Below are 25,948 nucleotides of genomic sequence, written 5' to 3' on the forward strand. Positions count from 1 at the left end.
CCCACCTGCAGAGGGCAGGGGACTCCACCCCTTTCCCCACACCTCGCCCTGTGTCTCTTGTCTTTGTAGCTGGTCAAACTCCGACATGAGCCCCTCTGGTCCACGCCTCACTGCAGCTCTAAAACGCTTCAGTTACTTCGCATTTGTCCTAAAAAGAATCAATTTCTGTAAATCCTGATATACAAAGAATTTTGATGGTTGTTGGCCAGTGAACTTAGAAATTTGCTTATTGAATTATTATTGTGAATTTGGGGTTTAGTTTTTTTAAAAGCTAAACTTAAATTCTTTTAAAAGCGCATCTCTACAAAGAAAAAAATGATAAAAGCTGCACGATAAGTGTAAATTAGCTCCGGAAGAGGTGTTGTGTGTCTGTGTGTGCTGGCCTCTTCTGTCAGGGTGTCTGATACTTTGTTGAAGACGTCAGCAATCCTTATCCTTGTCTTACTCCTTCCCGTCAACGGTGTTGATCCTGTAGACCAACTCTCCACACTGTTTCTCTAGCTTATACCTTAAATAGAAATAGCATACCTTAAAGTATTTTAAAATTACCTTGGCATCAATATCATAATTATTTATAATGCAGTTGTTCCTAAGTAAAAAGTTCTCTAACCAAATACACCAGTATTTTACCTTTAAAGGGTAACTTTTACATTATGTTGGTGAAGTATCTGAATTTTCTTTTACATTGTACCATTTTGTGATTACTTCTTCCTTTGGAAAGTTCCCTAAGTTTGCCCTGCTAGGACATTCTGTATAATAATATTTAGTTGTTAGAAAATTTGGTAATGAAAAGTTAACTGAAATCCAGTGGAACAGATTTCTCATTTAATCAGTGTAAAGTGGTCTTCTACACATTAAGGAGAAAGAAATCAGAGGAAAACATGGCTCTCAGTGAACAGATAACAACCAATTCTAGAATACATTCCCTCCTAAATGAGACCGTGAGGCCCCTGGAAGAAGAGCAGTGATGTGTAAGTTTTTTAAAAATAAATGTCAGCGCTAATGCTCATGTTCCACGAAAACTATCGGGAGGAGCGGGGCGGGGGGTCCAAGGCGTCCGGACACCTGTCCAGAGCTTCTGCTCCTCTCGTTTCTGCACCCACTGCCCGCGAAGTGGTGCTGGATCGGCATCGTGGACTGCATGCCCGTAGGCTTAACTGTAGAAAACTGTGGATGAAAGCAGCATGTGAAATTCACCTACAGGAAGTTTCAGTTTAATACTTAGGTTTATTTATGAGAATTGTACTTAAAGGTTTTAGGAAGATGAATAGCTTCTTGTTGGAATAAGAAGGGTTTTCTAATTAGTCATCCTTTAATCAGAAACTTAGATTACTTCTTATACATTCCTTTTAATCAAGTTATAACTATATTTCATGCTTTCTTTATATACAAACTGCTAAAGCATTTCTTTTTTTTTTATAAATTATTTCTAAAGACAACTAATTTTTTTTTTTTTTAATTTTTAAGACTGCTGAGAAGTCAGGCCACATTGAAAGATCAAAGAATGTAAGGCAAAGACAAAATGATTTTAAGGTGAGTTAAGGATAGGTATGTAGATTTTTTCTTGGGGTAGGGTTTTCTCAAGCAAAGTGCTAGAGACCTTGATGTACATTGAAGACATTTGTCTTGTGCAGGCCGACTCTTCCAGTTGATTTAATCAAGTTGATGCCTTTTAATGTAGTTTTGCTTGTTCATCATTGTCTAGAAAATGATCCAGGAAGTAATGCACTGTCTGGTGAAGCTGCTCCGGGGGGCCCTGCTCCCGCTCAGCGTCACGGAGGGCGGAGGGCGGCAGTGCAGAGGCTGGGAAGTGAAGGCCGAGCTCTCTGGGCAGGGGCTCGCTCACGCCATCCAGACTCTGAGGTAAATGTGGGCGCGTCCTCCAGAAAAGGGGGAAACACCACACACTCAGTGTGGGATATGATTTTTAATACACTCAACACAGAATTTTACTGTCTCCTTTTGTGCCCACTGTTTCCCGTGTGTCACCTGATAACTAAGCTCTTAAACCTTGCTGGTGCTTTTGTCTGATGAGAATGTCACTTTTTCATTGTTTAGTTCAGTGTCACTGTGATATTATCCCTGTGAATGGGCTTACTTTCCCCATGTTTTCAACATAACGCTGTAGCTTATAAGCACCATTGTGAATCGTTGTGGGATGGCCAAAATGATGTCTGGAATTGCTTCCAGATCCTGCTCTGCTGACATTTGTTTTGCTGTGTTTGTTCTACAGGCTTACTTATGAATCCTTGACTGCCCTTGAGATTCCTAATGACCTGTTACAGACGATCCAGGACCTCGTCTTGGACCTTCGAGTGCGTTGTGTGGTGGTCACACTGCAGCACACAGCGGAAGGTATGTTGAGAAAAACTGATGACATTGGCTAGACAACAGTTATTTGCACATGCCACCTCTTTCCAGCTTCCAAATCCTTAAAAACATGAAAGATGCTCTTATAGAAATCTGAGTATTTCAGACTGTCTTTAGCTGCTCAATATAACTTTTTTCCTTTTTTGAAACTTTTCAAATCTATTTACTTTGAGATGCCAGACCATATATAAATTAAGATGGGTATACTTGAAAAATATTTAAGGATATAAGAACATCCTTATGGAAAATGCTAAGTGGAAAAAGTCGAATATAAAATGTGTATAAAAGTATGATCCCAATTTTGAAAATATATGTATGTATATTTAAAATTTTTAATTTAGAAATGTCAGCATAAAATCAGAAGAAAGACTGTTTACAGTTTCTCTTTGCCGCAGAAGTTATAGGTGTTCATTTTCTTTATACTTTTATAGAGTTTTCAGGATTTCTGCATATAGTCATAAACAATGAAGGTTATCTTTACAAAGCAGCCTTCTGGGTTATTAAACATTTTCAAAAACAATCAAGAATATTGTTGTGAAAGGCACAAGCCGTTGGTATCTGTCCCAAGGACTTTGTTGTAGGAAGGCTGTGTCTGCACAGAACCAGCCCCTGGCCCAGGTCGGGGCTGAGCCCTCAGGTGTGCGCTGGTCGTGTTCTTCCCTCCGTGGGTATCACGTTATCATCATCGGGAGCATACAGGACTGAGAGAGAGTCCACTTTGGTCATCAGAAACTTGGGGGGAAATGCCGTGTGTCTTGTCTTGTACCTGTTTAGTATTAGCAGGAGTGCTGAATAACTACTAAGTTGTTGTCTGAAGCTGTCACTGAACCTAGCCCAGCATTCTCCAGATTGGGCTACACAGTAGACAATTTTATTTACATTAATGTTGTATTAGAGAAATCCAGTGAGTGATACACATTTAAATCCTTGAGTCTACCAGAATTATATTCTCTCCCTACTTTCACTGATTTTTTACAAACTTATATAAAACAATTAAAAACCATAACCTTTATGCATTTTTATCTCTCTGAAGTTCAGTGAGATAATTATAATAAGACGCGCTCGTGTACTTGTGTTCCCTGTAGAAGTAAAGAGATTGGCTGAAAAGGAAGACTGGGTTGTCGACAGTGAAGGCCTGACGTCCCTAGTAAGTTTAAATTCTTTTCGGTGATTAATCATTGGTGTCTGTTATATTCAAAATAGTTGATTTATTTTGATAATGAGCATATGCTCTCTCTTGCAGCTCTAAAACGTTTCTGGAAATGCAGAAGCAAACTTCTTAAAGTTTTCCTTCTCAGAGTCATTTTTGCTTAACACTAACCACAGGTATTTAAAAATGAGTAAAAACAGTGGATCCCCCTTTAGAGTGCTCTTTCTTCATCCTGTGACTCTTAACTATTTTTTGTTGTGTTACATTTTTTAATGTAATTCTAAGTTACCCAGCAATTCGAATTTTTCAGAAAAGCACGATAGGAAACCAGTGCTGTTGCTGGGCCCTAAGGCAAAACAGGCAACAGCGAACTTCTCCAGACGCATGCAGGGGTCAGGTGGGCAGTTAAAACCATGGTCTGTTCGCTCTGGAATAATCATCTTTTCAGATGGGGCTTTGAGATTTTCAGAATCCCCTTGAAAATTGTGTTAGTGTTAGAGTTTGTGAGTTCTCGTGTTTTTGAGTCTGTCCCATGGATCCCACAGCAACCTGTATGTGGGTGTCAGGCAAGGTTAAAACATTCAGTGGCTTAAAGAAGAGGGCATTTCCTTTTTCTCCCCCACGAAAGAGGTTGGGACTGGTGTGGCAGCTTTGTCATGTAGTACGGGCAGCGTCCAGGGCTCCTCCGACTCCTGCTTTGTGACCCTTAGTGTGGCTCCTCTCTCAGGATGGCCTCATGACACGGGATGGCCACTGCAGTTCCAGCCACCACAGCCTTATTCCTGTCAGCAGGGAAGTCCAGCATTTTCCCAGGAGCCACAACTGACAACTCTGCTTACATCTAACTGGCCATAATTTATCCACGTGCCTACCCCTGTCTGCAACGGAGGCTGGAAAAAATGTAGTTTTTCAGCAGAGCACAATCCTGGCCCCAACAGTTCTGCCTTACCTTAGTAGACAGGTACAGTGGAATAAAACGGTCTGACTTGCTCACATTTACAAAGTAGTGGGGCTCAGGTTGTTGAGGAGCAACCACCCCCTGTAACATTTCTTCATGTCCTTGAATTTGTGTGCTTGTCCACAGCCTTCCTCTGACAGTTGGGGATTTTTTTTGAATTTTATTTATTTTTTTATACAGCAGGTTCTTATTAGTTATCCATTTTATACATATTAGTGTATATATGTCAGTCCCAATCTCAGTTGGGGAATTTTTGACAAGTTGAAATTCTTCTTTTCCTCTAAAGTTCAAAGTTCTTTCTTAAGTTAATACAAAGCTATACAAGTGTGTGTTTGGAACAGCAGTGCTTACTTCCAAATTTTTGTAAATTAAATCATGCTTGAAATTAGGGGAATTTATTTTTAATAAGTCTTATAATTATATATGTATATTTTTAAATCTTATTATTATTTTTGGCTGCGTTGGGTCTTCAGTGCTGCACATGGGCTTTCTCTAGTTGTGGCGAGCAGGGGCTGCTCTTCATTGTGGTGCGAATACTTCTCATTGTGGTGGCTTCTCTTGCTGCAGAGCACGGGCTCTAGGGGCGCGGGCTTCAGTAGTTGCAGCACACGGGCTCAGTAGTTGTGGCTCGCAGGCTCTAGAGCGCAGGCTCAGTAGTTGTGGCACGCGGGCTTAGTTGCTCTGCGGCATGTGGGATCTTCCCGGACCAGGGCTCGAACCCATGTCCTCTGCATTGGCAGTCGGATTCTTAACCACTGCACCACCAGGGAGGTCCCTGTAATTATATTTTAAAGGATTTAATTTTAATAAAAATTTGTTTTGATTTATTTTTCAGAGGTATTTATGTTTAAATACAAACTATCCTATAGCTAAATATTGGGTTGGCCATAAGGTTCGTTCGGTTTTTTCCGTAAGATGCTCTAGTAGCACTTGGTTGTGTTTAACTTCATTTGAAACAATTTTGTTAGATTGTATGTGACACCTGTCATATCAGCGTGCATTTAAAAAAAAGACTTATCTAAATTGGTGAATTTTTGTGTAACCATTTTAATATTGAAGATGGGAGAAGAAAAGCAACATTTTCAGCATATTATGCTTTATTATTTCAAGAAAGATAAAAACACAACCAAAATGCAAAATAAGATTTGTGCAGCGTATGGAGAAGGTGCTGTGACTGATAGAACATGTCTAAAGTGGTTTGCGAAGTTTCGTGCTGGAGATGGCTCCCTGGACAGTGCTCCACAGTTGGGTAGACCAGTTGAAGTTGATAGTGATCAAATGGAGACATTAATTGAGAACAGTCAGTGTTATACCACGCAGGAGATAGCCGACATATCTTAAAATATCCAAATCAAAATATCCAAATCACGTGTTGGAAAATCATTTGCACCAGCTTGGTTTTGTGGATTGCTTTGACGTCTGGGTTCCACATAAGTTAAGCGAAAAAAAACCTTCTTGACCGTATTTCCGCATGCGAGTCTCTACTTAAACGTAATGAAAACGTTCAGTTTTTAAAACAAATTGTGATGGGCGATGAAAAGTGGATACTGTACAATAATGTGGAACGGAAGAAATCATGGGGCAAGTGAAATGAAGCACCACCTACCACACCAAAGGCCGGTCTTCATCCAAAGAAGGTAATATGTGTGTAGTGGGATTGGAAGGGAGTCCTCTATTATGAGCTCCTTCCAGAAAACCAAACGATTAATTCCAACAAGTACTGCTCCCGGTTAGACCAACTGGAAGCAGCACTCCATGAAAAGCATCCAGAATTAGTCAGCAGAAAACGCATAATCTTCTATCAGGATGATGCAAGACCACGTGTTTCTTTGATGACCAGGCAAAAACTGTTACAGCTCGGCTGGGAAGTTCTGAATCATCTGCCATATTCAGCAGACATTGCACCTTCAGATTTTCATTTATCGGTCTTTACATAATTCTCTTAATGGAAAAAATTTCAGTTCCCTGGAAGACTGTGAAAGGCACCTGGAACAGTTCTTTGCTCAAAAAGATAAAAAGTTTTGGGAAGATGGAATTATGAAGTTGCCTGAAAATGGCAGAAGGTAGTGGAACAAAAGGGCGAATACGTTGTTAAGTAAAGTTCTTGGTGAAAATGAAAAATGCGTCTTTTATTTTTACTTAAAAATCAAAGGCACTTTTTGGCCCACCCAATATTTAGAGGAAGGAGGTGTGGAGCAGACGGTACCATCCAGCACAGCAGCCACTTGGCACAGCTTCAGACTCCAAAGAAAGAAGCAAGTACAGAAAGAAAGAAGATCTCAACTTTCTGTATTGACTACATGTTGAAATAATTTTTGATATATTACACGTTATAAACTAAAATTTAGGTTTTTCTTTTACTTATTGTGGTTCCTGGAAAATCTAAGATTACGTACATGACGTGTGTTTGTGGCTTACACTGCACTTGTGTTGGGCGGCACTGGTGTGGAGGGAAGGCCCTGTGCTGCTTCAGTGTCTGGTCTGGTTACGTCCTCAGTTCTGTCTCAGTAGCCGTGCCATCTTCAGAAGCCACTTAACCTCTCTGCCTCTAGTTAAAGAAGCAGAATGCTTGTTCACAGTGGTGTTGGTTACGATTAAATGAGATGCTGTAGGAAAAAGCTGTAATACAAAGCTTTATACACATACAGAGAATTTTAATTTATTAAACTAATACTTGTAATACTGGGACCACTATGATAAAAAATACCATAAATGTACATAAAGCCTTACTATTATCAAAGCTCTGTCCTATGCCCCTGTCATCCCTAATTATCACAGCAGGCCTGGATGGCAGGCCAGAGACATCGCTGGACCAGCACTGCTGAATTACTGCCCCAAATGAAACAAGCCAGGCAGAGCAGACAGCACAGCCCTGACCCTGGGTTCTTAGTACCAGCTTCAGGTCATCTTGTGCAAAGAAAAAGATGTGTGTTCAATTTGAGAAAACGGAGCATCTGTTTTCAAGGATTTATGTTCATTTTAAAAAAAAAAAAAAAAAGGACAAAATATGAACAACTTAGTCATAAAATAGGTATTGGCTTCAGGTTAGTGGTTTTTGTACACACAGTCTAGTGTGCGTGTGTGATGGCTGCAAATCTGGGTCCCCAGTGTGTGCGCGTGAGATAACAGCCACATCTAAGGTTGGTTGGTTGTTTGTAGTAGATAAGCCCCCATGAAAGTCCTTCGAAGTGGTTACTGTAGAGGCTTGTTTCTAATAAATTTAAAGTTTATAACATGGTAAGATACTGTATCCATAGCATAGCCGGTCTCGTGTTTGGTGACACACAAGCTAGAGATCTAAAGCCACTTACTGGTGATTTGGTGCCAGCCAGTGTGTCTTATTGGATGTTGTTGAAGAAATGTGCTAATAATCCCATAGGCCTCTGGGAGCTGAGCCTGCTGTCAGCTGTGGGCACAGACTTCCCGTGAGAGGGAAGGTACATCCAGGCTTAGAGCAATGTCCAGGGTCCAGCTTTGAGTGTTTACCTAACATCTGAAATTCTCAGGTTTTGAACAGAGAGTCAGTTGTCTCAAAGGCTATTACATACACTACTTTACATTTTCTTAGCATTTCCATAGCACTGATCCCATTTGTTTGAAATAAGGATGTTTTTCTTTCCCTGTGAGTCCTTATCAAGTTAAAGAAATGCACATGAGCTTTGCCCCCATGACTGTGCTTTCAGCTGAGTGTCTGAAACAGCTCGTTGGAGAGCATCGTGTTTTCTACTCTTGTTGAAAAGGTTTTCTGCCTTTTTTCAGTTTGGATAATTCTGAGAATTTTCTCCTTCCAGAATAACTGGAATGATATGTGATGTTATAATCAGCAGCTTGGGTGATTCACTGACAAAATGCAGAGATAGTGCCTGTTCTTTCTTTTCAGAAAAAAGAAATCGCAGCTGTGTAGACTCATGTGCTCCCTTTCCCACTGGCAGTGCTCTCCGGGCTCTCTGTTCACATTCTAAGGCAAGACAGTTAGGAAACAGCACAGGAACACTGAACTGCCTGCCATTGGATTTGGGGTTGAATTCCCAGTGTTATTATTGTAACATCTTAGATTTTCCTACCTTCTGGGGCAGGTAGGTGGGTTCGTAAGGCCGGTGTCTACCAGGACTTTATTTTCTGTAGGCGGTATTTTCTGTCACATCCATCCCTGCCCCTGCCCCCGCCCCCAACCTTCTTTCTCTGCACTTAAAGACTTTTGCATGTTCTTTATGGTGCCCTCTGGTGGCTCCAAAGTGCAGTATTAAAATGACATTAAGTTGAGGTGCTATTAGTTTTCCTAAAGCCTGGATTCTTGTTTTGTGAGAGAGTAAACTTGTCTTTCTTTGGTTTGTATACAGGTGTGTCTTTTTTTCTGTTCGATTTTTCCCTGAGTTCTTTTAGTAATTGAAGCAGATTTTGCCCAGAGCTGGTTCAGCTGAACTGAGCCTTGTCCTGCCCCGTGCAGGCTCTACCAGGCTCTGGCCCGTGGTGGTGACTCGGCGCCTCCAGGCCCCTCCTGTCTCTGTCCGGGGGTGGCCCCTCTTGCCCTTGGTCTCAGCTTGGATGTTGTCACTGGCTCAGGGGCTTCTCCTGCTTAGGGCAGAACCCCTCCATCAGTTTTCCTCTGAGTGCCCGCTTGTTCTCTTCATGGCCCTTACCCTACTTTGCAGTCCACTTATTTTATTTCTGTACTTTTTTTTGTAGAAGTGACAGTTTTGTCGACTCCATCCCAGAATGTACACATAACGGGAACACGTGTCACCGTCCCCTGGAGTGGGCCTGGCACGAGGAGGTGTAGTTAGGGCTCATTCAGACTCATCCTGAAGCCCATTTGTTGGACATATTTTCAGGTTTCATTTCTGACTTGATGGGCATAGAATCTGGTGACCGTAGAGATGGTTGGAATGAAAGGTCGGCCTTCCTCTGGGTCATCGTACTAACGTCCCCTGGGAGATGAGGAAGGCCCGGGAGATGGAGCTCGTCCCAGAGTATGTTACGTCCGCGCTTCATCCCGGCATCTGCCTCTCAGGAGAGTAGAATTTTGAAGAAAAATTCTCATTCTACCCAACTTCTATTCTAATTGAATTAGATGCGCTTCCAACTGTCAGGGTTCATGGTCTTTAAATATCAAGTGCAGAACATGCCAGGTCTAGGTCCGGGTGGCGGGGAGGCTGTGTGTGTCTCCATCCCTTTCCTCATGTCTGGAAATCTGGGCATCAGGGCCGAGTTTGCTTCTGCTCGGGGTCTGCATGCCCAGGTCCTGTTGCTTTTGTCTTCTGCAGCCATGCCACTTTGAGCGCTGCGTGGTGCACTCCCTGCAGTCGCTGCGAGAAGTCCTGGAGTGCAAGCCCGGAGAAGCCAGCGTGAGTGTCTGAGAGCAGCCGTCTGCGGTGGGGGCCGGGCAGCCGGGGACTCCCCTTGCAGGTTTGGGTCATTGAGATGCCAGAGCTGCTGCCCTGTCACTCAGGCCACAGTCACTCGGCCCGAGGCCAGCTCTCCATTCCTGTCCCCTTTCAGAGTCAGGTGACCCACACTGGACACACTTTCCCACGTGTTAACTTCTTATATCGAACTTCATAAACAAAAAGTTTTCTTAGCCAAGTACAACAATTCTCATTCTTCCTTACAGGTCTTTCAACAACCGAAAACCCAGGAGGAGGTTTGCCAACTAAGCATCAACATCATGCAGGTACTTTGTAAAAGCGCTGATGCCCTGAAGCCTGAAATAATGCGAATTATTAGTCTTCCCTCCTACTCATAATCAGTGTATAGCAGATATTAAATATGTATTCTTTTTTCCTTCTTGTCTGAGAACATAATAGTTTATGGTAAATAAGTTCAAGGTAAGATTAGTTCCACCTTGCTTAGCAGTACCCCAATAACTCATTTTTATTATGCTCCCCTTTTTTTGTGTTCTCACAGTACTATGTGTGTATATATCTGTTAGAGCACAGATTAAACGACATGACAGTTGTTTACATTGTACCTAGAGCACCAAGTTCTTTGGGACCAGTGCCTTGTGGGCACATAAACCCAGTTGAACGCATGAGTGAATGAGTGAGAGGAAGGAAATAAAATACATTCAAGAACTTAACAATGGGATCAGAACATAGGTGCTTTAAATTTTTTTATCACTTAGCATTATACGTTGGGATGTGTGTTCCCAGTGCTTACATACTTCTATGTGTATGTGAATATATACTCTATATATGGGACATACAGTCTATCCACTTACAGAAGGTATATATGCATACATACCACTTAATAGAGATACACTGTATTTCTGGTTATTTATATAAAATTTATCTTTAATGTCCGAATAGATTAGTATCTAAGCGTTCATACCACTGAAACGTCTTATTTTTGACTTAGGTTTTTATATGCTGTCTGGAACAGTTGAGCACCAAGCCTGATGCCGATGTAGATACTGCACAGTAAGTAGAGCTCAGAGTAGCCTCACCGATGCGTTTACCAGGATTGAAAATACAGGCTTTTGTTATGTATTTGGTCTTATACCCTGGGACTTCCAATAAGAGAGAGCAAGTAGTCATATGAATTATATTTTTATATATTTGGCCTGTATTCTTTCCCCAATTTCTTCATCTTCTGAACTTGTCTCACCTTTGCTAGAGGCACATTGAACAACTTGTCTCACCTTTGCTAGAGGCACATTGAACAAACTGAGCGCACGATTAGCTTACTCATTATCCAGAGGAGCAGGGTTTATAAATAATAAAAGAGGGAGTTAAAGTGCGTGACTCCTCGTTGACAGCTGTTGTGGTTCTGGTGCAGGGGGTTACCCTGGCACTCCTGTTAAAGGGACACTGTCTGGGCCATTCTTGGTTAGTTGAACTCCAGAGGACACATCTCTATTCCTGATATTTCCAAATCCATGTGATAATTCTTTTATAATGCTGCTCTCTGGGATTTTTTTTAAACCTAGTTTTTCTGACTGTTTGGCATGTGTAACTTCTGTGTACCTAAGGTTTATGCTCTCTGACACAGATGATAGTGAAATAAATGCCTCTTCAATCTATAACTGACAACTGGAATTTTTTCCATGTTTGTCTGTTTCCATGTTTACGTGGTTTTGCCTCTCAGTATATAAGACACTTATCTCTCTGAGACCTAATAAATATTTAGTTATTCTAGTTTTTCTTTGATTTTTATATGTTTATTAGCACATTAATTTACCAGGAATTTGTATTGTTAGTTTACTGATGTTTTGAATTAAATAAGTTTTGTCTTCTTGTTTTGTTACAATTTCTGTGCCTTACATCATTGAATTCTAATATGTAGTGAAGGTATTTCTGAACTTTATCTTCGGTTCTATTCATTCACAACTGTTTCCTATCAGTGTTTGTTGTTTTAATTATCAGTAGCTTTGTTTTTTTGTTTCTGTTTTTTTTGAGAGGGCCACTCACTGCTGTGGCCTCTCCCGTTGCGGAGCAGGGCTCTGGACAGCGGCCATGGCTCACGGGCCCAGCCGCTCCGCGGCATGTGGGATCTTCCCGGACCGGGGCACGGACCCGCGTCCCCTGCATCGGCAGGCGGACTCTCAACCGCTGCGCCGCCAGGGAAGCCCAGTAGTTTTTTTTTTTTTTTTAATGTTTTTCAGATTGTTGTCCTTTTATTGCTTCTTTATGTTAAACTTATTTTATATTTTTATCTATTTAGTCTTCCATATGAATTCTAAAATCAGTTGGTTAGATTTAAAGAAAAGGAATCCTGCTAAGGTGTTACTTGTGATTCTGCTGTACCTGTAAATTAATCAGCGGGTCTTTGGTGTTTCCTCCCCTGCAGCTTTCTGTGTCTGGTCACTGGTTAGGAAATTAACTAATTTCCTAACTCAGCTCACCTCAAGTCATTTACTATGAACGTGAGCTTGAAAAAATCCCCTCTAGATTCTGATGGGCAAAAACATTTCAGTTATGAGAGTCTATACCTAGAAATTAAATTATTGGGAAGACCCCAAAAGCACATTTTATGTGGCCCATGTTAATAGATAGTCCACAGTGTCTACTTTGAGCTGTTAGGTGTTAAATATTAAAAAACAGAAAGTTATATGATTTTTGACCAAGAGGTTTTAAAGTCAAATTTACATAGGTTTCATTGCATTTTTTATTGAGGTATAATTGACATATAACATTATGTTACCATTTTTAATTTTAGTGCTTTAACTTGTTCTCTTACTTCTCTATTCAGTCTCTCCGTTGATGTTTCTTCTCCTGATTTGTTTGGAAGTATCCATGAAGACTTTAGTTTGACTTCTGTAAGTAAGATCATAAATAATTAAGATGATAAATAGAAAGTAAAATGTCATTTGTTATAAAACATGTCATTATGACTGTTTCATAACTCAGTCTAAATTATTAATACTTTGTTACCACATTACTGCTGTAGCATGCTACTCTTACTTTGGAGCTGTGTTTTATTTTGTGAAAGTTTTAGTAAAAATATAACTTTGTAAATATTCCGCACTTAAAAATCTTTTAGCTGAAGTTGCAGCTTAAGTAGCTCCGTCTCCTCTCCGCATTGTGTGGAGATCCTGAGTGTGGTACCCTGGTGCTTGAAAGCTGGAGAGGAGGCAAAGGACAGGCACCGTTTCTCCCCATTTTCCCTCTTTAAACAGAGAAGCTCTGCTTTTCTCTATTTTTTTTTTTTTTTTGGTTGTTGTTGTTGTTAAGTTCCCTAATAGCATTTTATTTGAACACAAAATTCCATGGCAAAACCAAAACCAAATCACCTTTTCTATAAACACACATATATTTTAAACATATGCATGTGTTTAGCAATGATTCACACATACACTTTATCCTGTATGTGAATTTAGCTGTTGAAATTCAAACTCCAGCTATCCTAAAAAACAAACAGACAAAAAAACCAACCCTCTCTGGTTTGTCATTAGCTTGAATGATGTGTGTGTATGTGTATGTACCTGTCAAGAAAGAAAACATGTGAACTAAATTTCCTGCCATATATAATTTCTACAGTTATTATAAGTATGAATTCCTAAATAAGGATTTGTTATATTAGGAAAAATAGAGTTTAATCAAAGTAATTTTTTTTTAAAAGCTATTGTAGGTTTAATTACTTGGGTGACTAGGTAGATAACAGTACTGTTCATGAAGAGAATTCAGGAAGGAAATAGTTTCTAAAGAAAGATTAAAAATTCAGTTTGGGACCAGATGTGTTGAATGAGAGATGTTCAGGTGGAATGTCTAGTGGGTGATTGGACCCCAGGAGAGAGATCTAGGTACAGATTTGTGAGTCAGCAGTGTAAGGCCTGGGAGTGGATGAGAATACTAGGGAAAACAGTAGGAGGAGAGGAGGGCCAAATATATAAAAATAATATTGAGGGTGCCAGTATTTAAGGGAAGGCCTGAGGCAGAGAGCCTGGAAGTTCCCTGAGAAGGAAGAATCAGAGAAGGAAATCCAGGGACAGGTGGGAGAGCGCGTTTAAGCAAAGGAATATTTAACGGTATCGCAGACTGACAGAGCATCAGGCCAGGTCAGACAGAAGCCAGGCCTCGTGGGAGGGCGTGTGGATGGCCGAGGGGCAGCTGCCTGCGCTGGGTCAGGGATGAGTGGCAGCTGAGGAGGGCGATGTGGTGAGTTCAAACCGTTCTCCCGCTGTGAATGGGAGAGAAGGACATGTGAGGAAGGATCCTTCTCAGTGGAGAAAGGCCTTGCTCCCTGTCTGGCCAACCACGTTTCTTCTGGGTCTTTTGGGACAAGCCTAATTTCTACGTGACTATCTTCCCAGTGTTTGGAGCAGCTGCCGTGTGCTCACAAGTTCCCTTCTTGAGCTAACACGGCTTGCTCTGAGCCCAGGACTCCCCCAGAACCATGCCTTCGCCTCCTCTCCTCTGTCACCCAGAGCCCTGCATGCTTCGCACTTGCTTCTGCTGGTCACTGGACCTTCTCTGTCCCATTTCACTCTCCTGAAATTGTTCCAGATTTGGAACCAAATTCAATTCCTGTGTTTTTCCCCATTGGATGATACCGTGTTAGATTTGGTCCAGGTAATTGAGATCTTCTTAGGGTCTTGTCCTGTTATCCAGCAGAGAGGCACCTTGTGGGAAGAAAGAGGGCTAGGTTTCTGGTTCGCTTGCTGGTCTGCTGCTTACTGACAGAAGAACCTCGGGCATGCCACGGAGGGTGGCCTGATGGCCGCATCACAGAGATGCTGTGGGGTAGCCAGAACAGTACACAAGGCCGTGCAGTCCTCAGTCTGCAGGTGCTGCCATGGATAGGTTGAGTTGTTATTTTCAAACATGTGTATTCATCTGAGTTGTTTGTCAGCTTTTGATGAGTCATTCAATTTTAAGAATTTGATTATTTGTCAGGTTTTCTTCCCACTTTTGTTTCCTGTGATTGGTTATATTTGAGGAAAAAATACACTTACTAAGAGTAAGACTTCAAATCACTGAAATAGTTTTTCCATTCTGGGGGAAGAACCATTCAGATTACAAGGGTAAAAGTCAACCAGAGTTAATTAATGAAGAGGGCAGAGAAGGTGTGGCAGGCTGGGGTGGGCAGCTGGGAGGCGGTGCCTGGAGGGTAATTAAGGACTGATCGTGGGGCTGAGAGACCCGTCGAGATATTTGGGATGCCACTGCTCAGCGTGGCGGATGAAGTGTCACGGTGACTTTATGTCACGCGCTTTACGAGGGCCACATAACAGTGACAGCTAGCTGTGGGCAGGGGTCTGGGCCTCCCCCAGCCTCACGTGTCACCTCCTGGTGCCCACCTCACGCGGTTTGAACACAGAACGTGGACGAGGAGTAGACGCACAGCACGTTTGTTTTAGGCTTTTTTTTGCCGCCACTTCCTGTCCGTAGAGTCATTCAGGCCACTGACAAACTGTCCTTGCTTTGAAAGCACTGTAGTACTTCCTGGGCCTCTTAATGGTGTTTGCTGATGACCACAAAAGGCAGCAAGTCGGCCACGCTCTGCCACAGCTAAACAGTAAAATTTTAAATACACACATGGAAAGTCTTACACATTTTGAGGGAGCTGAATGGAATTCCTGGGTGATCCAGGCTCAGTGAGCCTAGCCCTGTGGTCTGTGCACCTGCCAGGGCCTGGTTATTCCCATCTGCCTTCCTGACATTAACCTAAGCTACCCTGATTAGTACACAGCAGCGATCAAAGTATGGGTGAGAGCTTCTCCTAGGAAGGAGTTCTGCCTTAGTTTTTAGTCAAGGATCTAAACCAAGGCCCTAAGTTAGTCACAGTGGTTCCAGAGAAGCCCTCACGCCTGAGGGAGCAGGGACAGTGCTCAGACAGCCCCAAGAACAGTGACAGTGCCATTCCTAGAACTATTTAGAAAGCCAGTTCTTCTGAACTCCGAGAGGATGATTGATTCATCAGCCTGGGGGGTCTGGTAATTTTGATACAAGTCACCTTAAACAGCGGGAAGCCTGGGGAGTGTAGACCGGCGCCCTGCATGGCTGACCGGGGAAGAGTCCCCGTAAGAGGGAGACTCTTCTACATAAGAAATTCTGTGAAGGCCTGGTGTTTGAAGGAGCCCATCTATGGATGGCATTACAGTTCTCTTCCAAGTTATAAGAAATTTAGAAATTATTTTCTGAGAGTTTCTCCATTTTTTGGTAGTTATTTTTAAATATCCATTTTTATAGCTTTTTTGGGGTGCAAAACGTATGAAGTGGAATAACCAATAAAGTAGAATCCCTTTCCTAAGAAAGCAGCTATCCTGTTTTACTAGTTTACTGTGTTGCATCAATCTGTTTTTCCATACAGCTGATGAATTTCAAAAGGAATTTGAGTCAAACATTGTTTGGCTCTATAGTGTGTTATGTCATAGTGAGCAATTAGTAGAATTACAGAATTGTATTGTGTTTCTCCCTGTCACTGGAAAGAAGGAACCAAGAAAAACAAAGCATTGAATATTGATATTAAACACCAAGAGATTATCATTAAATTTAACAAGTGATAAATGTTATCTGTTAGACTTTCAATTTGTTACTCTAAATATTTTTCTAAAAATTTGTATTGGTTTTAGGAACAGAGACTTTTAATAGTCCTGAGTAATTGCTGCTACCTTGAACGTCACACCTTCCGAAATATCGCAGAACATTTTGAAAAGCACAACTTCCAGGGAATAGAAAAAATAACACAGGTAAATGGATCGCGTTAAACGGACAAGTGGTGGTGTCACCCGCTTCGTTCCCAGCTGTTTCCTCAGCCCCCCACCCCCGCTCCTCCCCGTGCCCGGTCCCTCCTTCTCACAGCTCACCGGAGTCACTGAGGTAATGCTCTCCTCTATCTCCAGAGCAAAGCCCTCTCAAGGTTAGAGCTTTTCAAAACTGAGGGAGGAAAAGGAAAGAAAGGCTTCAAACCCAGATCTTGAGGAGTCATCTCTGATTTGGCTTCTTTTAGGTTAAAGCTTTTACTTCTAGCCGACAGCAAACCCTGAGCTTGCAGAGCCACCTCTTCTTCCTCCCTCCCGCTCCAGGGGGCCACAGCAATGCTTCTGCTCGCCTGCCAGAGCACACGCACACACGCGTGCGTGCGCACACACGCGTGCACGCGGGCACAGCTCTAGGTTGCTTTGTCTTACCTGAAAAGTACATACCCTCCACTCTCCAGTCCTGCCTGTAGAAAGGTGGACAAAAAGGAGCCCTGTATAAATCAATGGAGTAGTTTTTTTTAGTGTTACACTTTGTTGATTCTATTTTTCAAGTAAGCAGAAAAGGAAAAAATGAAGTAATCATGTTATTATTAAAGGCTGCTTGGTTCCTGGACAAAAGTTTATCAGATTTCTAAGTAAAACTAAGCTAGAACCACTTTTCTAATGTCAGTACAGTTTTCTCAGTGCAAAGAATAAGAAAGATAGTGATCTTGTTAATCTTACAATCAGAAAGTGCTCTTGATGGATCGCATACTCTTTACAAACGATGGTTCCAGTTCATGAACTAGATTGGGATTTTTTTTTCAAAGATTGAAAATGTCAGAGTGGGTGGCTGTGTCTTGTTTTCTTGCCTTTTCGTAAAGATTAATCATCCTGATGAGAAATGTTGTGACTTAAGACTTTAGGGCCAAATGTCGAGTTTATTTCCAGAAATTTTTGTATTGAGAACTGCAAGGTGCTCTCTTGCAGTAGAAAGTTAGTATTTGTAGAAAGTGGGCATTTTATTTTTATGCAGTAACAATAATGACACTAACATTATTATTGAAGAAATCTTTTATCATTTTAAAAATATATGAAGTGATTAGGAACTGCATATAACAAGCAGGGAGATTTTTAGGTTTTTACAAAGTTATGAGTGGGAATTATCTGTTAGGTTCAGTTTGTATCATTAGGAAGAAGAATGAAATTGACATGCGGATGGGCTTTGATGTCCTTCCCAGCCTTTGTCCAGATTGTTCTGAGACAAGGTGATATGCAGGATCTGGGGGTGGGCTATCTGGGCACTCAGAATTTGGAATTGAATATTTTGAAATCATTCAGTTGAGTATTAAAGGAATCGACAGTAAACTAGATTTATAGTGTTTGTGCCGATTCTGTTTTTTATGAGTGAATTCATTAATTCCATGATGACAATCAAGTAAAATATATCTCTTGAATTAAGGTATAAAAGTTGCCAACTGCCACTGACTTTCACGGTTCCTTTCTCAAATGACAGATAGCTCGGGAGGCCCAGATCCTAGAACAATCCCAGGGCACGTGGGTCCCGTAAACATTGGTTATCTGTTCTCTGGCTCTGCTCTGCTCTCGGAGGGAAGTGCTCACCGAGGGCTTCTGCCTGGTGTGCTTCTACCAGATGGGCCCCACCTCTCTCAGGTCTCCTTCAGGCTGCAGGTGGGGACTTTGCCAAGGGTCCTCCAGGCATAGTTCCTTCTGCTTTCTTGCTCCGCCAGGAACTCTACCAGGAGCGGCACAGAGATGGCCAGCCTCTTCAGTCCCCTTTGTCTCGGTCTCCATCTTCAAGAGTAGAATTAATTTTTACATAGGAACAGTACGTGCATAATCACGCTTGTTAGGCGTTTATTAAAATTTAATCATCACTCATCCTTTAAAGCTAGAATGATTTTTTTTTTTTTTTTTTTTTTTGCGGTACGCGGGCCTCTCACTGTTGTGGCCTCTCCCGTTGTGCAGCACAGGCTCCGGAAGCGCAGGCTCAGCGGCCATGGCTCACGGGCCCAGCCGCTCCACGGCATGTGGGATCTTCCCGGACTGGGGCACGAGCCCGTGTCCCCTGCAACGGCAGGCGGACTCTCAACCACTGCGCCACCAGGGAAGCCCTAGAATGATTTTATATACACAGTTTTATTTGATGAAAATAGCTCTGTGAAGTAATCAAGGAAAGTATTATTAACTCCATTTTTTTCATGCAGAAAAATGCTCGGAGAGTTTAATGCCTTGACCTGTAAACAGCAGAGCAGAGCAGGACTCAATTAAGTTTTCTCGTGCTAAATCCAGAATGCTTTCTGGCCAAGCACCACACATATATTAAGATAAAGAACAAAATTGTTTCCATGAAAGCACACCAAAGGAATAGGACATGAAGCCGGTTGATTAATGTATATCATTTCGGACTTGATGAAACAACATTAAATAATAAACATTAAATTTATCAGATCAGAGTATCAAACCCCTCTTTCCCTACAAGTTACGTCCTTTAAAATAGGCCCCATTGCAGGCCTTCAGTGGATGTGCTGTTTGGAGCCCATACAGCAGGTGCCAGCCCTTGAGTACTCTGTGCGTTTCCACGTGCAGGGCCAGTGCCTTTGAGTTTTCCTCAAGTCTTGGAAGTGTTTTTCCAGTCACGCATTTTTTTCTTTATTATAAAAGTAAGACCTAATTATCATTTTTTAAAAAGAGAAATACTGAAAATCTAAAAAAATTTTTAAATCATCTATAATGCACCAAAGATGAACACTGTCTTATTTTAGTATATATAATAATTAGTGTCTTATATGTACCATATACCTGTGTGTATATATGTTATAAAAAAAATACGAAACATTTTCCCCAATTCTGTTTACCTTGAATGTATCTTTTTCTATCGGCTCTTCTGTTGTGAGCGCTTTTCCATTTTTATTAACTATTTTTGTAAAGATGAGTTTTATGGCTTTATATTTGTTAGTGCAGATGCACCATTTTCTAATTTTTATTATTTTAACTTTTTTCCTGCTCGTTATTTTCGTTGTTGTTACTGAGAGGGGAAGATAGTCTTTGGTCACATTTCTTACTTCCTCACAGTGGATTCTTACAACTGGGAGTACAACTCCAAAGACTCCTGGTGGGGTTTGCCAGATTGCTTTCCAGAAGCCGGTCTCACCACATTTGGCCATCATCGCTGATTATAGTTTCTAATTTGATAGGTAAACATACTCTTTGATGGTATTTTCATCTGCATGCCTTTCTCTGCTTGGTAGCTTAACACTTTTTCATATGCTCATTGACTGTTTACAGAGTTTTGCGTTCTAAGTGTGCACCCCAGGTTAACCACAAATCCTTAATTCTTTGAGACCCTTGAGAAAGGAAAACCAAAGCTATATGCTTAATAAACCTTAGCTTGTAATTTTATTGCGGTAGCTGTAATTACATAATTCCAAGGAATTTTTTTTTACATATATTTTAACCTGTGCCAGTCTTTTATAAGGAATTATCTAATTTAGAGTTTGGATAATTGCAGATTTTTGACCGACTCAGGAAGGTAGTCATAATGGCCATTAAAGTCTGGCATGAAATGCTTGATTGAGGTTTTATTTGAAGCCCCTAAATCTCTTTCAGGTATTCCAACATGGAGGTGGAGAAAGGACAGGTGTTTTGTTTTTGTTTTTTTTAAATATGTCCAGGGAGGGTCCTTTACAGCAATCAGTTTTAAAGGTTTTTGAGTCACTTGAACCATGGGTACCATATTTGATTATTTTTAGCTTAATTGTATATAATTGTCTTTTTTTGCTGCTGTTTTTATTTATTCTAGTTAAAACTTTGTTTTTTAATACAACTTTTAAAAGTCAAACTCCATTTACAGTTATTACAAAATATTGGCTCTATTCCCCATGTTGTACAGTGTATACTTGAGGCTATCTTACACCCAGTAGTTTGTACCTCCCCTCCACCACTGGTAACCACTAGTTTGTTCTCTGTATCTGTGAGTCTGTTTCTTTTTTGCTTCAGTCACTAGTTTGTAGTCTTCTTTTAGATTCCACATGTAAGTGATATCATCCGGTATTTGTCTGACTTATTTCACTAAGCATAATGCCCTCCAGGTCCATCTGTGTTGCTGCAAATGGCAGAATTTCATTCTTTTTATGGCTGAGTAGTATTCCATTGTATACAGAGACCACATCTTTCTCCACTCACCTTTCAGTGGGCACTTGGATGCTTTCAAGTCTTGGCCGTTATACGTAGTGCTGCTGTTTTTTCACATAGATGTTGTTTCAGAGATGAGAGAGAAGCTCAAAGTCTGTTTGGAAAGTTGGGGATGTGCAGGGCATAAGTGAGTAAAACCATTGATTCACCACTTGGGCGCAGGATGTGGGTTCCGAAGTCAAAACCTTGAACCCTGGCAGATAAAATTCAACCACTGGAGTTGTCTTTCACCCCACCCCTCTTCCCATTTCTGTCCTCATGCGGGCGCTCCGGGCCCTCCTCAGTCTCTTCTCATCTACTCCCTCCGTCCCTTTGTCAGTGGTGCCCGTGATCTTTAACCTGCAGGCCGTTCCTAGGCTTCGGATCTGTTTCCTACGAGACGTCTTCGCTGGAAGTTCCCTTGGGATATCAGGTCATTGTGTCCAAACCAAAATGGCCCTCCTCCTTCATGCCAGCCCCTTTCTGTGCGTCCTTGTCTCAGGCGGCCAGCTGGGCCCTGGGAGTGTTCTGGCCTCCATCTCTCATGACGGCTGATGAGCGTCCTCTGAACCTGTCTCCACCTGGTTGGCTCTTCCTGCTCAGGCCCGGCCCTTCATCAGCCGACCACTGTGCTTTCGCAGGAGCCTCGCTCCCTGACGCTCTGTGCCCTAAGTCCCTTTGCTCTGCACCATCCTTCAACTCCCGTCTCAGATGCAGGTGTCTCGTCCCACAGAGAGCCTCCTGTGGCATGGCCCTGTCCTGTTCCCCCAAAGCGCGCACGGGCGAGGCCCTCTGCTCTTCTTGTGGTGCTTCCTTCAGATGCTGGAGTCGCATTTGACACCTCACATTGTGACTACTTTAATGTTGGTTTGCTTCTTTTCTCGACTAAGTTCTTTTCAAATATTTCTATATGAAATGTTTTATCCCTACAGAGGAATAGCTCTTGTGTAGATGTGAATTAGAAGAAATTGCAGCTGAAGAAATGCAGTGTCGTGATCAGGACCCTCGGTGCACATTTGCATCACCTCCCTCCCCTTGTAGAGTCACTTCTGCATTTTGTGGTTCCTGATTAACACGTTGTTCACTGTTACCTGTTTCTGAGTTTTAAATAGCATCAGTGGGATCACAGGCGTGCATTTTTCTGTGACTCCTCTTTCTACTCAGTACTGTTTTTGAGGTTTATCCATGTTGCTGCATGTAGGTTATGCTAATTTGTAAAATAAGTTAGAGTGTCTCCTTTTTTCTTCTTCTGAGAGTTTATATAGAGTTGGAATTACAGTATTCGTTATCTGAATACTTAGAAGAATTCTGGTAAAACTTTCTGGGGCTGTATTTTCTTTGTGAGACAGTTTTTAATGACTGGTTCATTTTCTTTAATGGTTAAAGAACCATTCAGGCTTTCCGTTTCCTCTTGTTAATTTGGGTCATCTGTGTTTTTCTTGGACTTTGTCCATTTTGCCTGAATTTTCAGATGTATTGGCATAAAATCGTTTTATAATAGTTCCATATTCTTGCAGTCTCAACTGCATCTACAGTTATGACCCCCTTTTATACTTAATGTTGCATGCTTAATATTTTAGTCTTGTTCTCGATCAGCTTTGCCAGAACCTCTTCAAGAGCCAACCTCTGTCTTCACTGACCCCTCTTCGCATCCTTGTTTTCTGAGGCAGGAACTTGGGTGCTGAGCTTAATTGTTTTGTCTACACAGCTCACTGATTCCAAACCTGTCTCCTTTTTCATGTGAACACTTAAGGCTATGAATTTCCCTCTCTCTAGTGGTGTGCCGCATGCTAACACGTGGTGTTCTGATTGTTCAGTTTGCATTTTCCAATTTTAATTGTGTGTTTTCCTTTGACACATCAGTATGTAGAGGTGTGATTTTAAATTTCCAAATTGAGGGAGCAGCTAGTTTCCATATTGGGAGTTAGTTTTTTCTTTGTTAGAGATTTCTGACTTAAGTGTTCTGATGTCAGAATATCATGTTTTTAACTTTGTTGAAACTTGCTTTGCAGATGATACGTGGTGAGTTTTCTTAAATATTCTACCTTGCTTGAAAAGATTGTCCTTCAGTTTTGAATACCAGGTTCCGTTTGCGTCTGTTAGACCCAAAGTGTGAGTTGTTCATATCTGTTCCTTTTGTTTGTTTGTGTGGTCTTTAGTCTGTCCATTACTGAGAAAGACGTAGTACAGTCTCTCTTTGGCTACTTTTACTTTTTAGATATTTTCTTCACCTCTAGCATTCTGTAGTTCAACTATGATGTGTCTCTTGGTATGTTTTTTTTTTTTTTTTTTTTTTTTTGCCTTTTTGCCTTGACTCTGATTGATACTTTTAAGCAGTCCTGGAAAATTCTCAGCCATTACCTCGTCAAAAATTCTCCCCCTGGGCTTCCCTGGTGGCGCAGTGGTTGAGAGTCCGCCTGCCGATGCAGGGGACATGGGTTCGTGCCCCGGTCCGGGAAGATCCCACATGGCGTGGAGTGGCTGGGCTGAGCCTGCGCGTCTGGAGCCTGTGCTCCGCAATGGGAGAGACCACAACAGTCAGAGGCCCGCGTACCGCAAAAAAAAAAAAAAAAAATTCTCCCCTGTTCACTCTTTTCTCCCTTCAAGAATTCCTGTTGGATCATATCAGACCTTATATTCTCCATGTCTCTTACCTTCTTCTTTCATGTTTTTTCCCTCATCTTTAAATACTCTGTAATGGTTAGGAATATTTCTTCAGATCTCTCTTCTCATCCACTGCTGCTTCTTTTATGTCTAATCTTGCTGAAATTTGCTGTCTGTTGACATTTTATTAAAGTTGTTTCTCATTCCCAGAAACTATTTTTGGTTTTTGTTACTAAGTCAGGGAAAACGATTAACTTACTCTGGAATAGTACACTTTGAAACATTATACCAGTGTAGGAGATGGTGGCGGTAAAGTGCTTTCCAGTGGCCCTCAGATGGTTCTGCATAGGTGGCCAAGTCAGCTGCAGGCTATAGTCAAGTAAATGGAGAGGGATTTTTGCAGTCAGGTGAAGCCTGATTAATGGGATGTGAGCTGGTTAACTTGATTATAAAAAATTCACAGAAAACGAACAGTTGGGGAATATATAGATCATAATCAGTCACAGGTTAGAACCACGGCAGAAGGAAGATGAGGGGAAGTGGCTCCCGACAGCAAGTCCTAGGTGGTCCTTCTGTGTCAGAGTGACAGGATGTCCTGCTTTATCACAGCTTGCTCTTTTGTTTTAACAGTGCCACCTCTAATAGAGATTAAAGGTTTATTTTTTAAAAATTAACTATTTACTTGGCATTTATTTGGTCCACATTTGACAAGTTATGGTTCAGTAACATGAAGGAATGTCAGTTCACTGTCCAGCCATCTGTTTGTAAAGAATTAAAAATACATTAATTTGACTGAAACTAGTAATCCAGATTCACTTGCATAGAGATTCTGATTATAGTTTGATGAGTTTATTTCTGTAGAGCTGACTCAGTTAAATGCACTCTTTCTATCATCTTTGAAATGAAAGTAACAGGGCTTTTTTCCTGCTGTTTTTGTCTTTCTCAGAAACTTATTTTTTTTAGAAGTATTCCTTCCAAAAAGTTTTTAAAATAGTAAACCAGAAAATTTAAGTTGGAAACATTAAATCACAACAATGAGATGATTTTACGTTTCATTAACTATTTTGAGTGAGCTACAGACCCTTGTGTAGACACCGGGGAAGCAGGGCATCCGCCATCTGCGTTTTGTTCCTGGACGTGCCCCCCGTGACCACGTGTGACATCAGAGCACCTTGACCTGCACGTTGCCGCCGAAGAGAGAGCTGGTAGATCATCACAAGCCTCTAAAATGCTGCCTCCTAACATGCTCTGTATTTCTCCATGTTATTACTGGTTGTTGAACTACAGTTGACCTTGAACTACTTATGCACTGGGGTTAGGGTGCCGACCCTCCACCAGTCGTGTAACTTAGAGTCAGCCCTCCGTATCCACCCTCCCTGTCTGCGGGTTCATACGGTACGGTAGTATTTACTACCGAGAAAAATCCACATATCCGTGGACCTGCACAGCTCAAACCTGTGTGAGAACACCTATTTCTAATTACGTAACTGTTGAATTAGCACCCTTTTTTCCCCTTTTCCATTAGAGACGGCTGGCCTGGAAGCCATCCGGCCCCACCTTCCCTGAGAAGCTTTTCAGCCCCTTAGCAGTGCCCTGGTCACTCTTGCTCCCTCTGCTTCCTTATCAGCCACATTCCGTGAACATTGTCTTTTGTATGTTTTCTTGTCTGTCTGCCCTACTGGACTGTGGTTTCCTTCCTAACAGAGTTTTTTTTCATGTAACTTTCATCCATCACTCTCAGGTGGTGGGTTCGTGATAGACAGACCCCATCCTTGCATAATAGGGTCAGGTGAACTCAGCTGACGTCTGTGCTTCTCAGATGGTACGAACAGGGCATTTGAAAAATGATAATCATAGCTGCTAGCATTTATTATGTATTTTAGATGTGCTACACAAGGCTCATAAATTATCATTTGTAATCCTCACAAAAAAATTTATGAGGTGAGTATCGTTGATTCTCATTGTTTCATTTGTCTGGTACCTATCTGTGCATACGTTCATTTTCAACCTTTTTTCTTAAATTGAGATATACCTTATATACAGTAAAACATATAAATCTTAAGTGTATCAGATTGGTGACTTTTTGCACAGTACCCACCACCCAGATCAAAATATAAAATGTTCTCCTTGTGCCAAGTCCCATGCAGTGGGACACCTGCATGGGCACCCCTCTTACCACTGTCTGACTTCTGTCTGCACAGGTTAGTTTCACCTTTTCTTGAACTTCATGTAAAGTGGAGCCATACAATTTGTAGTCTCCTGTGTCTGGCTGCTTTTGCTCAGACCTAATCATTTCTGAGATTCAGCCAAATTGTGTGTCTGTTACCGATCTATTTCTTTTATTGCAGGGTTTAGGTAACATATTTTGCTTACTCATTCTTGGTAATGGGCTTTGGGTTGTTTCCAGTTTTAGGTCTTTATGAATAAAGTTGCTGTGGGCACTGCTGTAAAAGTCTTTCTGTGGACATTTGTACTCTCTTATCTTACATATATACCTAGAAGTGGAATTGCTGGTCATGGAATAAGTTGATAGAACCTCTGAGTATTCCCAAGT

At 41.6% G+C, this 25,948-nt stretch overlaps 1 protein-coding gene across 1 annotated transcript in view; it reads left to right on the forward strand.

Moving 5' to 3' along the window:
- EXOC2 (exocyst complex component 2) overlaps nt 1-25,948 on the forward strand; it is a 157,506-nt gene that overhangs the window by 95,457 nt on the left and 36,101 nt on the right. The window contains 9 exon segments of the mRNA XM_032647434.1: nt 1,468-1,533; nt 1,706-1,863; nt 2,234-2,355; nt 3,456-3,517; nt 9,743-9,823; nt 10,090-10,149; nt 10,833-10,894; nt 12,666-12,732; nt 16,489-16,605. Of these exon segments, the coding sequence (XP_032503325.1) occupies nt 1,468-1,533; nt 1,706-1,863; nt 2,234-2,355; nt 3,456-3,517; nt 9,743-9,823; nt 10,090-10,149; nt 10,833-10,894; nt 12,666-12,732; nt 16,489-16,605 (795 nt within the window).

The sequence above is a fragment of the Phocoena sinus genome, chromosome 11, assembly GCF_008692025.1.
Source record: "Phocoena sinus isolate mPhoSin1 chromosome 11, mPhoSin1.pri, whole genome shotgun sequence".
Taxonomy (NCBI): Eukaryota; Metazoa; Chordata; class Mammalia; order Artiodactyla; family Phocoenidae; genus Phocoena; species Phocoena sinus.